Below are 12173 nucleotides of genomic sequence, written 5' to 3' on the forward strand. Positions count from 1 at the left end.
GTTATCGGTCATTATGCACTGTCTTTACTTTTTTCATTCCCAAGAGGAGCATATTAGAATTATCACATAAACTATGATACATGCTCTCTATATATATGTTAGACTGGTGAGGTGAAGTTGTATCAGGAGACCTTGGATTAAATCATTTAATACCCTGCACACTTTTGCCCTCTTGTGGTATTATTCACACATTGATCAATGACTGAGATGTTTAAATACGATTTTGGTTTTAAAACATTTAGAAAACAGCCTCTGTTGCCTAAATTAGACCATACTTGCTCTGCGCATTTGCTGCATCCTGTCTAACTTTGAACACACTCACTAGCATAAAACTAATATTATGAAGGGAACTCTGAAAAATCAGATCAAACTGATCTCAACACACTGTTTTAAATAGTTTCCTCAGCCATCTTTCAAAGACAAATATCCAATAAATCACAAAAAAGGAATGAAAGATATTAAGGCAATAACAATATTTATTCACTGTGCACAGCAATATGCAAGAGAATGGCAACACGGTGTACAAAGGCAATATATAATAACATATTAAAATTAGAGCAAAACATGACTTACAATCCTAAAATGAAGGACAATAAAATGTTCAAACATTTAAAAGTCTGCTTGAAAGATGCTATGAGCGAAAATAATACACAACTTAAAAGTCTGGTTTTAAAAATGCAGGTTTCTTTTGTAGCGCATCATATGCTGGGATTGCAACAGGACACGACAGAGAGCACATAGGGCCATGAAAACCGTTTAGGAATGAGCAGCCTGGAAAAAAACTTTAGAAATTCAAGACATATTGAAACGGCAGTCCTCTGTGAGATCCGTAAGAAACATTTTTTTTTATCTGGACAATCCATTTCACTTAAACTCTTTATAAGATGAACAACACATTCATGGGAGCCGTCTCACCTGGTTCCTTATTATATCATTGTCTATGTGTCTCAATTTTAAGATCATTGGCCTTATTAACAATAGGGTCTTATAAACTACTTACCTGTTAAATAGTTGTCCAACATCAAATAGCAGTGTGGCCTCATTGCCCATTAATAACATTCAAACTGATTTCACAAAGAACGTCATCACAAAGAAGGCCTTAAATTCAATTAACATTTGCACCCTCAGAAAGTTGTGAAGTCTAGTGACAATAATCCTGTCCTAGAGGGGGTTATTACATTTATGCTATGAGTGTCTCTCTAGTCTAGCTAATACAATTATACAATTAGATAATAAATAACAAGAGAGGGCTGTCTGCTAATTCATTTCCAAAGGGTGCAACCTACTATAAAGAACTGTAAAGTTTAAGTTCCAAGGTTAGGGTTAGGGTTAGTAAACACAAAAAACTGAAAACCTACATGTGCGGTAAATACCCTCTAACTGCAATCTATTTCCTTCTTGAGAAACAAAGTATAGTTGGTTCGACTTAAAGCCTGAATACAATGCTAGTATAGAATATTGTACACTTGATAATATAAATTTATACTGAGCAAGTGAACAAAAAAAAGTGAAAAGAGAAATGATTGCTACTATTTCTGCAGGAACTGTCTGTTAGAAATGGAGATGATCATACATGGACATCACTTAATCGTCAATTTGGCAAGTTCTATTTACAAATGTATTCATTTATTGTAGCCATAACTCTAGTCATCATTCGTTTAAAAAAGTAAAACATGTTAAAAGTATTCTTGACTCAGTGCAGTTTGTATTCTGGCAGGCCAATGATTTGAGGTCACCTCTCCAGCTCCATCAGTGCTTGTTGAAGTCAACAGTCAAGAGTTACTGCACTTTGTTGTCCCTTCTCTTTGTATATGGTAAATTCAATCTGGTCCGTAAACTGCTGCTGAGTGTGGTCAGTGATAATTCATTGCACTTTGCTACTATGATAATAAATAAATCAGCTGATCATCATCCCAATGTCCCATTCTGCCATATAAGGTGAAGCGATGCAAACTCTTTAGCTGCAAACTTACATTTCACACAATGTTTAAAAATAAAATAAAAACATACATAGTGATATAAATAAAGCAATAGTACACACTGCCCTGCAGGACACACAGTCTGTTAGACACAGCCACCAGAGCCTAGCTGGGGTGAATAACAGATAAAAATAATAATAAATTCCTCCGTCACTTGACAACTGAGGTTGCTCATCACTCTGCATTGATAAGTCCTCTCAGGCCTCACTTCCCGCCTCCCAAGTCATTGCTGTAAAGTCCATGTCTGTGAGTGTGACAGTGAACGGAGCCTCCACCCTCTCCGGCTCCATGTGCTCCTCTACTCTCCCGGAGCTGTTCAAGTTTACCCTCCAGGAATTCAGAGGTCGGATCGATTTCTGGAAACGCTGCAAAAAAGGAACCAAGAGACATATTTAAAAAGATACTCCTCCATCAGCTTAATCATGGAATAGTGACATGGTGCTGATACTGACATCTTTCAGTGTTCCGGTTTCTTTGCACAGGGCCACAATGGCCCAGATGGGGATCTGCATACAGCAGGTCGCTCCGATGCAAACGCCCAGCGCTTTACCCCACCGTGGATACACATAGGGCCCGTAGTGGAGGGATGTGTTGTACATTTCCATGAAAATGTAGGTCAGGATGAACTAAACCACACGGGGAAATGGAAACAGAAGAAGAGTGAATGAGAAGGACAGCAGAGAAATGCTACAGGGGGGAATCAGATTGAATGTCAGTTTCTCCTCTTCAATTATTCACAACTGAAGTTTTTTTCCAATTTCAGAACACTTCAAAGTAATGATGTATTTTCAATTTCCCAGTTGGAGCAGTTTGTTAATAATACTTGTTTCTTCCTCAGCGTTCAAAGAACTCTTTAGTCATTTAATGGAAGGATTTTAACTCACTGGGACAGCACATTGCGTCACCCCTCATCAAATTACCCTTTGACTGTAAGCGCAACATTTCTATATCAAGTAGCCTCACTGAAAATGCTTATTATGCTTCAGGTGAGAAGAGCGGCAGAAATAACAGAGGGAGTGATGTAACATGGGTTTTGCAACGTATGCAAACCAACAATACTGTAAAGGATCAAATAGAATTGAATAACTTTTCAGCTTGCAGTGAAGGTCATTGCCTTGAAATGGCCCTGTTTAAGTAGAAATAATTATACAAAAACCTTTTACATTTAATGCATTTGGATTATACACAGGATAACACAATAGACAAGCTGCATTTATGGAAGTTCAAAGGGGTCCCTATTATCCTAATTTTCAAGTTCATATATTTTGTGCCTCTACTGTGACATGTTTTGTCAACTAACAACACAGCAACAAGAGTACTGACACGTTTACTCACCAGCAGTAGAAACGGAGTGCAGAAAACCCAGCATGCTTTGAAGTAATACAGCACTTTTGTGCACCAGGCGGGACAATGGCGGATCATATCAATAATGTCCTGACAAAACTGGTTCACTCCTAAGAGAGATGTTCATAAAGACATGCATGTTAGGAACAGTGGAACAACCAAGACACCATCAAAACAACAGAGCTTAACAGAGAATGTGTTGGTGAAACCTTAGCAAGCACACATCAAAATGTCCATGATCAAACAATATTCACCATGCAGTCCTACTATGACCAGTCACAATACAGCCAAGGATATCTTTCTGTACAACTTGCTAAGCATCACATGTCCTGAATGACTGAAATTGTTATGAAGGAATGATAGGAGTTTGATATGAAGGTTAGGGGTATTTGATGGGCTACCGTAGAAGAAGGAGATGCCCATGCACATGAAGAGGGTGATGATGATGAGGCCAAAACTAGTGCTGAAGGAGTCAATGAGAGTGAACCAGTAAATTCCTCCCTATGAAGACACAAACAGCATGGGAAATGTGAGTCTGATCACAGAGCAGATGCATTGGAACCCACATTCATCACTTACTAAAGATAAACACACTCACATCTGTCACTAACAGGAGACCCATCAGGTAAAAGCAGAAACACAGAGTGCCTAAGAACAAGGATTTGTGCAGCGTGTTGGTTCTGAGGTGCGGGAACTCATCCAGCACGGCCGTGGTGATGCCTTCCATGTTGCCAAACTGTGGATCAGCAGATTAGAAGGTGTCAAACATACAGGGGGGGACTCATGTGTCCTCATTGCAACTCAAATCTGTGTGTGGTGTGTGGTCTTACCAGCGTATCGATCCCCAACATGAAGAGCATGAGGAAAAACATAATGGACCAGAACACAGAGCCTGGCAGCAGAGCAAGTGCCTCTGGGTAAGCAACAAAGGCCAACCCAGGACCTAAATAAAAAACAAAAATTCTGAAAATTCAGTATTTAAGTAAACTAATACTAAAGGCCACTTCACTCAAAGAAAAGGGTCCTATTACATTCTTTCAAGTTATATTCAGAAATAAATTTAAAAAAATTCAATTCTCTCTATTGCTTTTCTATTCATGAATCTGTATTGTTTTGGTGTTAGTTGCTAACTGTAAGAGATATCACCCAAAGATATGTCTGCCTTATTTCCAATAAAATGAAACTAAGTGTCACTTGGAAATGGAAAAAAATAAAACACCAATCTTTTTTTTTGCCATTTAGTTTGATTATGTTGGAGTTCCTTGGTAACTCACACCAAATCAATCTAGAATGATAAATCTCACTACGGCTAAAAGACTAAATTAAAGGTGTTAAATGTCCCTTTAAGATTCAGCTTTGGATAAACATGTGTTATTTAATCTGTCTGGACTTCTGGATTAAAGAAGGACCAAATGATAACTGAACAGTATCTACCTGTATCAGCCACCTTTCCAACAGGAACTCCCTTCTTCCATGCCATGTGACCCAGGATTGAGAATATTGCAAACCCGGCAAAGAAGCTGGTGCCACAGTTCCCTCCGGTGATAATCAAAGTGTCCCTGAAATAAAAAAAACCACGAGGTAAAGACTGAACCTTTAATGACTGCAACAATGAAGCAAATGGAGCAGAAAACTCACCTGATGACATTGTTGTCAAACTTATTGTACGATGCCATAGAAAGCAGTCCTCCAACTCCAATACCCAAAGAGTAGAAGACTTGCGAGGCTGCGTCATTCCACACCTGTAATGTATCAGACATCAATATGTGTTCAAATTGAAAATATCTAGATCATTTTCAACACAGCAACAAATCATCGCAGCCACATGAGTTCCAGTCATCAGAAGTACCTGTGCGTTAGCTAATTGGCTCCAGTCTGGTGTGAGGTAGAAAGCAATGCCCTGAAGAGAGCCTTCCAGTGTAGCCCCTCTGATGATCAAAACAATGAGCACAAAGTATGGGAAGGTAGCTGTTACATAAACCACCTGAGAACACAGACAGCACACAATAATATTAAACAAGATGTGCCAGCAAAGGGCAGGATAGGTCTGCATGTGTTTTGAGGGAGCTGACAATAACAACATTGTGTTGATTCACCTTGCCAGAGCTGCGGATGCCCTTTAGCATACACAGGAAGATTATGATCCAGGCGGCCAGGAGGCACAGGGCCAGGGGCCACCGGACAGGGCCCGGGTCGTGGAGGCCCTCACTGTTCACTACACCCAGCACACGCTCGCTGCAAGACACCCAAGTCAAACACACACATATAAAAGGGCTCGCCTCTCACCTGAGCTAGTGCTACACTTATAACGCATTAACAGAGGCACAGTCAACAAGGCACTCCTACAAGCCAAAGCAAGCATTGGAGTGTTTAACAACAACGCTGTCATTTCCTCCTCTTTCTCCTCCGACTCTTCTTTTCAATTCACCTCTGGCTGACAGGGAACTCAATGCTCCATAGCCTCTCTTTGTTAACTGGACTTTAACTTCACACTGTACATTTATATTTCATTTAATATTCATTCCTTGCACTCTTATGTATGTACTGTATATAGTATCATGCTTTATTTTGTGTTAACTTCCAATAGTATTTATTTTAGTGTTAGTGTTTTTATTTTGACAGTTTATAGAGTCCTTATCTTCATAGTCAACTTTATATACAGCCACGGAACAATTTTTCTCTTCTCATTTTCTCTTGTTTTATTATTTATAGGTATGTCTTTGAGTTACATGATTTTAAAAAAATTATTATTATTGTATTCTGTAAACTACTGACAATTTCTCTCTGTGTTGGAATTCAACAGACACTGGAAAGGCTGCCATACATGTAGAGATAAAGATTTGAGAAACATTTGGAGTGGTCTCTTCATTTTTTCCAGAGCTGTATATATGTATATATATATTTCCTCTGATCCCAGATTATTTCTATTTCTATTTTGAGAGGTTTATATTTTAGAATTGATAATTTCTACATTTTAATTTCTAATTATGTGCAAAGCCTTGTTTTGTTGTATGCTGCTGCTAAACATTTTTTTTTCCAATTTGGGACTTCTAAGTACTTCTTATCTTATTTTACGTTAGTTCATCAGAGAATAGGCCTTTCTAAATGCCTCTGAATGCTGTGTTTTTTGCGAGTAGTCCCCGTTGCAGGGGTCAACAAACTCACCTACATTTTGTATCTTGCCTGAGTCTCTGAACCCTTTGGTTTGTTTGCTGCATATCAATAACGTCTAACATCTACTTGAAGCATACTTAACTGTCATTGAGGTACTGTGGCAAAATCAAAACAACACACAGCCTTTCATACAAAATGTATTGAGAGAGCTGAGGATTAACTGTTATTACAGTCATAAAGTCCAACAACTGTGGTTGGAAAACATAACAGGAATTTTGGCATATTGAAATGTAGATGAATTGTATTTCCAGCAACACATCAAAGCTTTTGCTGCAAGGCCCTGAGTCATATTAGCTGAAGAGGTGACAGTTTAAACCAGTCATTGTAGAGAATATTTGTGTTTGTTCAAGAAAAACAAAGTAGTTAACAAGGTCCATTTAGAAGACAAAAACAAACGGACAAATATTTAACATTACACGTATGGAGTCTGCTTAGCATGCTGCGTTATGCTTTGTTAAAAATATAGGACTCACACTTACATTTTTAGGATGGTTGCAGAAGAGAAAAATACAAATGTAGCTATTTATTGCCACAGTTTTGTTTACATTGATCTCCAGACTTTCATCGTTTCAGACCAGCAACAAGGTGCAATCAGAGTTTGTGAAACAGTATTGTATGCACCATGGGTGTGGAATATGCTGCAGTATATGAGTACTCTTAAAATACTGCAGTTTTTTACACAATGCACTGCACATAATCCTTGGCTCACTGTAATGTGTAATGGATTGCTGCTATGGCCTGTACACCTCTCTTATTTAACTATTTCTATTTTGTTGTCTTTTGTATTGTATGTGTTACACATTTTTATGTGAAACTAGTAATGCTGCCCCCTGGACCATGACTCCCTGGAAGAAGAGAGTTTGTATTGTGATGGGACCTTCCATCTGAAGACGCATGGAGATGTACAGTAGACATTCTAAAGTTTAAAGCGGTCCACGCAAATTAAACATTAAGGTCATTTGTAATAAAACAGCCTGCATAATTTTGAAGAGAGTTTCCTTTTAAATAAGAAAAAACAAACTTACTTCCAGAATTTTTCCGTGGGGCTGAGGCCTCTACCACTGGAGCTGTTGGTGGTGGCGTTTCCACAGAGGCCTGCGTTGGCTATAGCATCACAGGACCAAGGCAGGGGGCTCTGTAACGAGCTGCCCAGGTAGTAAAACGTCCATGCTATAATGACGTTATAGTAGAGACACACCAGACAGGACACACAGAGCATCCCAATACCAATACCTACAAGAGACACAGAAATACAAAAATGTCTTAAAACCTGCGTTTCTGGCTCTATTTTTGAGTCTAATAGAGGTCCTGAAGGTTTATTTAGGAATGATTATATTTAGAAAGTGAGCTACGGAGCTCTCAGGAATTTTAAGGGTTAGCCACATGACGTAGTGAAGTTAGTGAGGTGGCAAACTGATGCGAGTCAGCTGGTTGTTTTCCTTGTCTGGGCTGACTGATGACACAAGCATTTGCATGTCAACTGGAGATCCTGCTTACTCAAGTCATTGCACATGGTTCAAACTAGATGCTCAAGATTCCTGGAAAATTAAAATAGAACTGTGATTTAACACTCTTTAACTAATGATGTTATAAGTCCCCACCCTGACATAACTATTTCTTAGGTCGTGTAACTGAATCACGGTGTATGTAACTTTGTAAACCCTGGGATAAAAGCAGGGTGCAGGAGGTTGTTACCTTTGAGCAGAGGGCAGCATTTCCACACAGTGATGGGGCCGGCTGCTCCGTACTGGCCTAAGCTCAGCTCCATGAGGAACAGGGGCACACCCGTAACAAAGAGCATAATGAAGTAGGGGATGAGGAACACACCTGTGAAGAATAGAAACACAGCAGTCAGAGAAAGTGTGGTGCTGGGGGGAGACTTCCACATAGCTACATGTAGACAGCCTGTAAAGCAGGTTAACTTGTATAATCTCTGTCTCTGTGGCCGCTTCACAGACCAATGATGTCATTTTACTGTTAGTCAAGTTTCAACATGTTGGATTTCAGATGGAGATGCATTAGTGTGGGTTAGACAGGCAGACCTTGTGTCTAGTGTGTAATCAAGGAAAACTTATAGGATTAGTCAATGTTTGGTGTGTTAGTACTAAAGGCTGCCATGGAGACCTCTGGACTGAGTGTGGAAAAAATAAGCGAGCATGGTGAGGAGAACGGTGCACACCCATTGGCAGGGGGAAGAGGGCCTCTTGCTCAAATGGGTGTAACAAATCAGTACAGACGTACGGTACACCCATGCATTTAGAACATTTGAGACTTCAGAGGGTATTGAACATGCTCACCTCCTCCATTGCGATAACAAAGGTACGGGAACCTCCACACGTTCCCCAGTCCCACACAGTATCCGATACAGGAGAGCAGGAACTCATACTTCCCTCCCCACTGCTCCCTTGGGATAACCGGAACTGGAGTGGGTACAGGACTCTGGGCTCCGGAGTCGTACTGCGGATGCGGTGCAGGTGTAGCTGTCGTGTTGTGGCCATTTTGATTGATAGGATGCCCGTTTAAGTGTAATGTATTCTAGGGAAAGAAAAATGACAGTCAGACGAGGTAAATACATTCTTACAGGTATTAATATAAATCTGAAATGAACTAATTCCCTTTTGTTTTTCATGACAAGGTTGTCAAGTTGTTCATATGTGGATTATATTAACAGTGCAACATCTATTTTTCATTGAGTCAAGCAGAATACCAAACAACTGCTGGTTACGATGCATATATGACATTTTTACTGGGTCAAATAACCACTTAAAAAGGCATGGGTCAAAAACCCAGAGAAAACAAACCTTAAACTCAGCCACAAAAATGACTGATTGGTGACTCAGTGGTTCTTATGCTCATAGGTACCAAGTAAGAGACATGGTTTACCCAAATTGGGTTAAATATTACCCAGTATGTCTGAGTGTGTAGATGATCTTTATTTTAATTTTCAAACAAGCTTTATGTAAAGTCTCCCCAGTCTATGTAACTCTTGAAATGTTAAAACCACTAACTGTACTTTTTCTTCCTCTTTCGTCCTTCAGACAATCCATTTCTCACGAGAGAGGAACTATCTATCTCTGACTATCTCATGTCAGGTAGCAGGGAGGAAGTCTATTAGAATGAAATACTGTAGCAGCAGGGTTTCTGCTTTTTATAGCCATTGTTATGTGTTTAAACATGAATAATTAACCAAATATTTCAATGACAGTAAAACAATAACCACAGTTTCATTGAAATGTAATGTGTTTTGAGAAGCATAGTCTCCTCAAGTTGTGCATGCACAAGAGTATGTGTTGATATGTAACATATGGAGGCATAGTGACAACTTCTTGTGTGGGAATGTAGTTATCAGTAATCTGTTTAAACAATTGATGTGCCAAGAGAAACCTGAGGGCTGATTGTGTTTCAAATAAATATATCAAAGATTGTACAAAAAGAGAGAAAGATATATCCATAATCAACTTGTAAAAGATCATTTGTTAATAAATAATACAAGAAGCATACATCTCTATTAATTTACTGATATTTTCCACCTTGACTAAACTGCTGCTTAATGAACAACTTTGTCTCTTCCTTAATCAATTTAAAATCAGAAACATATACAAAAAATAAGCACACAATATCAGCATCACTGGAAGCTGGAGTCCGGTGAGGTTTTGTGTTATATAAATTGTTAGTGATTATTTTTCTCTCCATTGACTAATTCCTTATTTAGTTCGATTGATTAGGCTGTGTGTGGTCTAAATGAAAAATTCCTGAATATTGTAGAAAAAAAGCCAATTAATACTACAAAGGTTCGCCTCAGGGAAGAACAAGGATTGGTGAAAATGTTTAAAGCCTAAGTGCTTTAATGAAGTTGATTAACGCGATATTTCATGATTAAACACAAGCATCCTCTGCGTGTGTGTTGTAAAATTAAACCAGCACAAGCATCCTCTGCGTGTGTTGTGTAAAAACTTGAGGAATGTCTGGGAACACACATCTGTTGAGTACACATGCTTTATCTCTGCGGCCTGCAGACTGGTGAAGCTGAAGACAAGCCGGAGGTGAGAGCGATGTGGACAGACAGGTTAGACTGCTTTAACTCAAACAAATGTTACCGGTCCTGCCACGAACTTTAAACGTCAGGGGAGACGGAAGGTGAATAAAAAGAGTTAACCACGTTCCCTTCAGAGTCGAACAAAGTGATGTGATAGGAGTCTGGAAAACAAACATACCTGCGCTGTGGTTGCACTTGCTACCGCGGGGCTTCCGAGTGCCGCTTTGCCGCTTTCGTCCTGCATTTCCCTCCCCCGTTGCAGGTGGTGCTTCACTGTTTTATTTGTACCCTGTTAATCCATATTTTACAAGCTAGAGTCCTCTCAGAAGTGCGTCATGTTGCTGTAGATTTAGAGGTATTTGAATAAATTGGCGTTTAACCGAGGAGGCAGCAGGGAGACGTCAGCGGTGACGAGGAGGAACGGGAAGCCGGTGGGCGGTGAGGGGCAGGGAGGCAGAGCCAGAGCGCAAGTGCAGGTGGGGGAGACACCTCCTCCTAACCTGCTCTGCTTTGTGTGAGAGGAGGCCAGGGTGTATTCAGAGATGTTAGTCATGGGAGGGGCCATGGGAGCGACATTATTTATAAACAAAACAAATGATCTTGAAATCTTTGTCATTTTGTTGTACTCTGTCTATCAAGGCGATCAACATGGACCGTGGGCATACTCAGTGAACGGTTCGACTTTTAAAAGTTTGAACAAATAAATAGATACATTATTGTACATCGTACACCATAAACGCATCTGTACACGAGTACATGGATTTAAAGAAGGAGGGGGGATTAAACAAAACCAAAACTGAAAAAACGCCATGTTGACTATCGAAATTATACATTTAATTAATTAATAATATTAAATTAAATGTTGTGTTTCACCATTTCATATCCAAGTTATTTACAGACTGTTCAAAATTATATATAGGGTTAGTTGGTTAACTATAGTTCCCAGGTAGCTACATGTAGGGACATGCTATGCTAATTAGTCAAATGCACACTGCACGGTCCTTAGCTTTTCAATTTAATTTATTTCTATGTTTTTATACGTTTAGCCAATTCAAGAAAAATGTCATGTTACATATAGTAATTGCAGCCCATTTAACCCTCTCATTTAGTTTAGTCTTGTGACTTTAATCTAAGTTAAAAGTAGCCTGATTTAACATAATTTAAAGTAACTTATTTAATGGTCCTTATATCTGATTTTCTTTACATTTGGTTCCATTGAGCCTTGAAGAATAAAATAGCACTTTACCGCTGTGGTTTGGGCTTCCTCTAAGGGAAGCTCTCAATCTCGTATTAATCTCTCTAAGGGACATATGGATACATCTGCTGTCCATCCAGGCTGACCACCGTCCAATACATGTGCTAATGTGAAAGACTGTGTGTGTGTGTGTGTGTGTGTGTGTGTGTGTGTGTGTGTGTGTGTGTGTGTGTGTGTGTGTGTGTGTGTGTGTGTGTGTGTGTGTGTGTGTGTGTGTGTGTGTGTACTGCAAACATTCAGCAAAAGCTCCCAACTCCACATGAACATGAGCTGACTTAGTTGAGGAAAAAATGTCTTATCTTATACAACAGTAACAGTGGTCTGAATGTAAACTTGAAATGTCCCTAAAGAATAAACTCGATTGTGACATATTGTGTGGATCAAC

General features: G+C 39.4%; 1 protein-coding gene across 1 annotated transcript; it reads right to left on the bottom strand.

Moving 5' to 3' along the window:
• Window positions 1–458: 458 nt before the first annotated feature.
• slc6a7 (solute carrier family 6 member 7) lies at window positions 459–11021 on the bottom strand. The gene is made up of 14 exons (XM_063894763.1): window positions 10712–11021; window positions 8795–9032; window positions 8193–8324; window positions 7523–7730; window positions 5420–5558; window positions 5173–5307; window positions 4962–5065; window positions 4758–4882; window positions 4154–4266; window positions 3922–4059; window positions 3725–3824; window positions 3315–3433; window positions 2432–2605; window positions 459–2344 (listed from the first exon to the last, which is right to left on the bottom strand). Exons 1-14 carry the CDS (start codon window positions 10775–10777, stop codon window positions 2177–2179), a joined length of 1959 nt encoding a protein of 652 aa, XP_063750833.1. The 5' UTR covers window positions 10778–11021; the 3' UTR covers window positions 459–2176.
• Window positions 11022–12173: the final 1152 nt, after the last annotated feature.

This window comes from Eleginops maclovinus, chromosome 11 (assembly GCF_036324505.1).
Source record: "Eleginops maclovinus isolate JMC-PN-2008 ecotype Puerto Natales chromosome 11, JC_Emac_rtc_rv5, whole genome shotgun sequence".
NCBI classification, from domain to species: domain Eukaryota; kingdom Metazoa; phylum Chordata; class Actinopteri; order Perciformes; family Eleginopidae; genus Eleginops; species Eleginops maclovinus.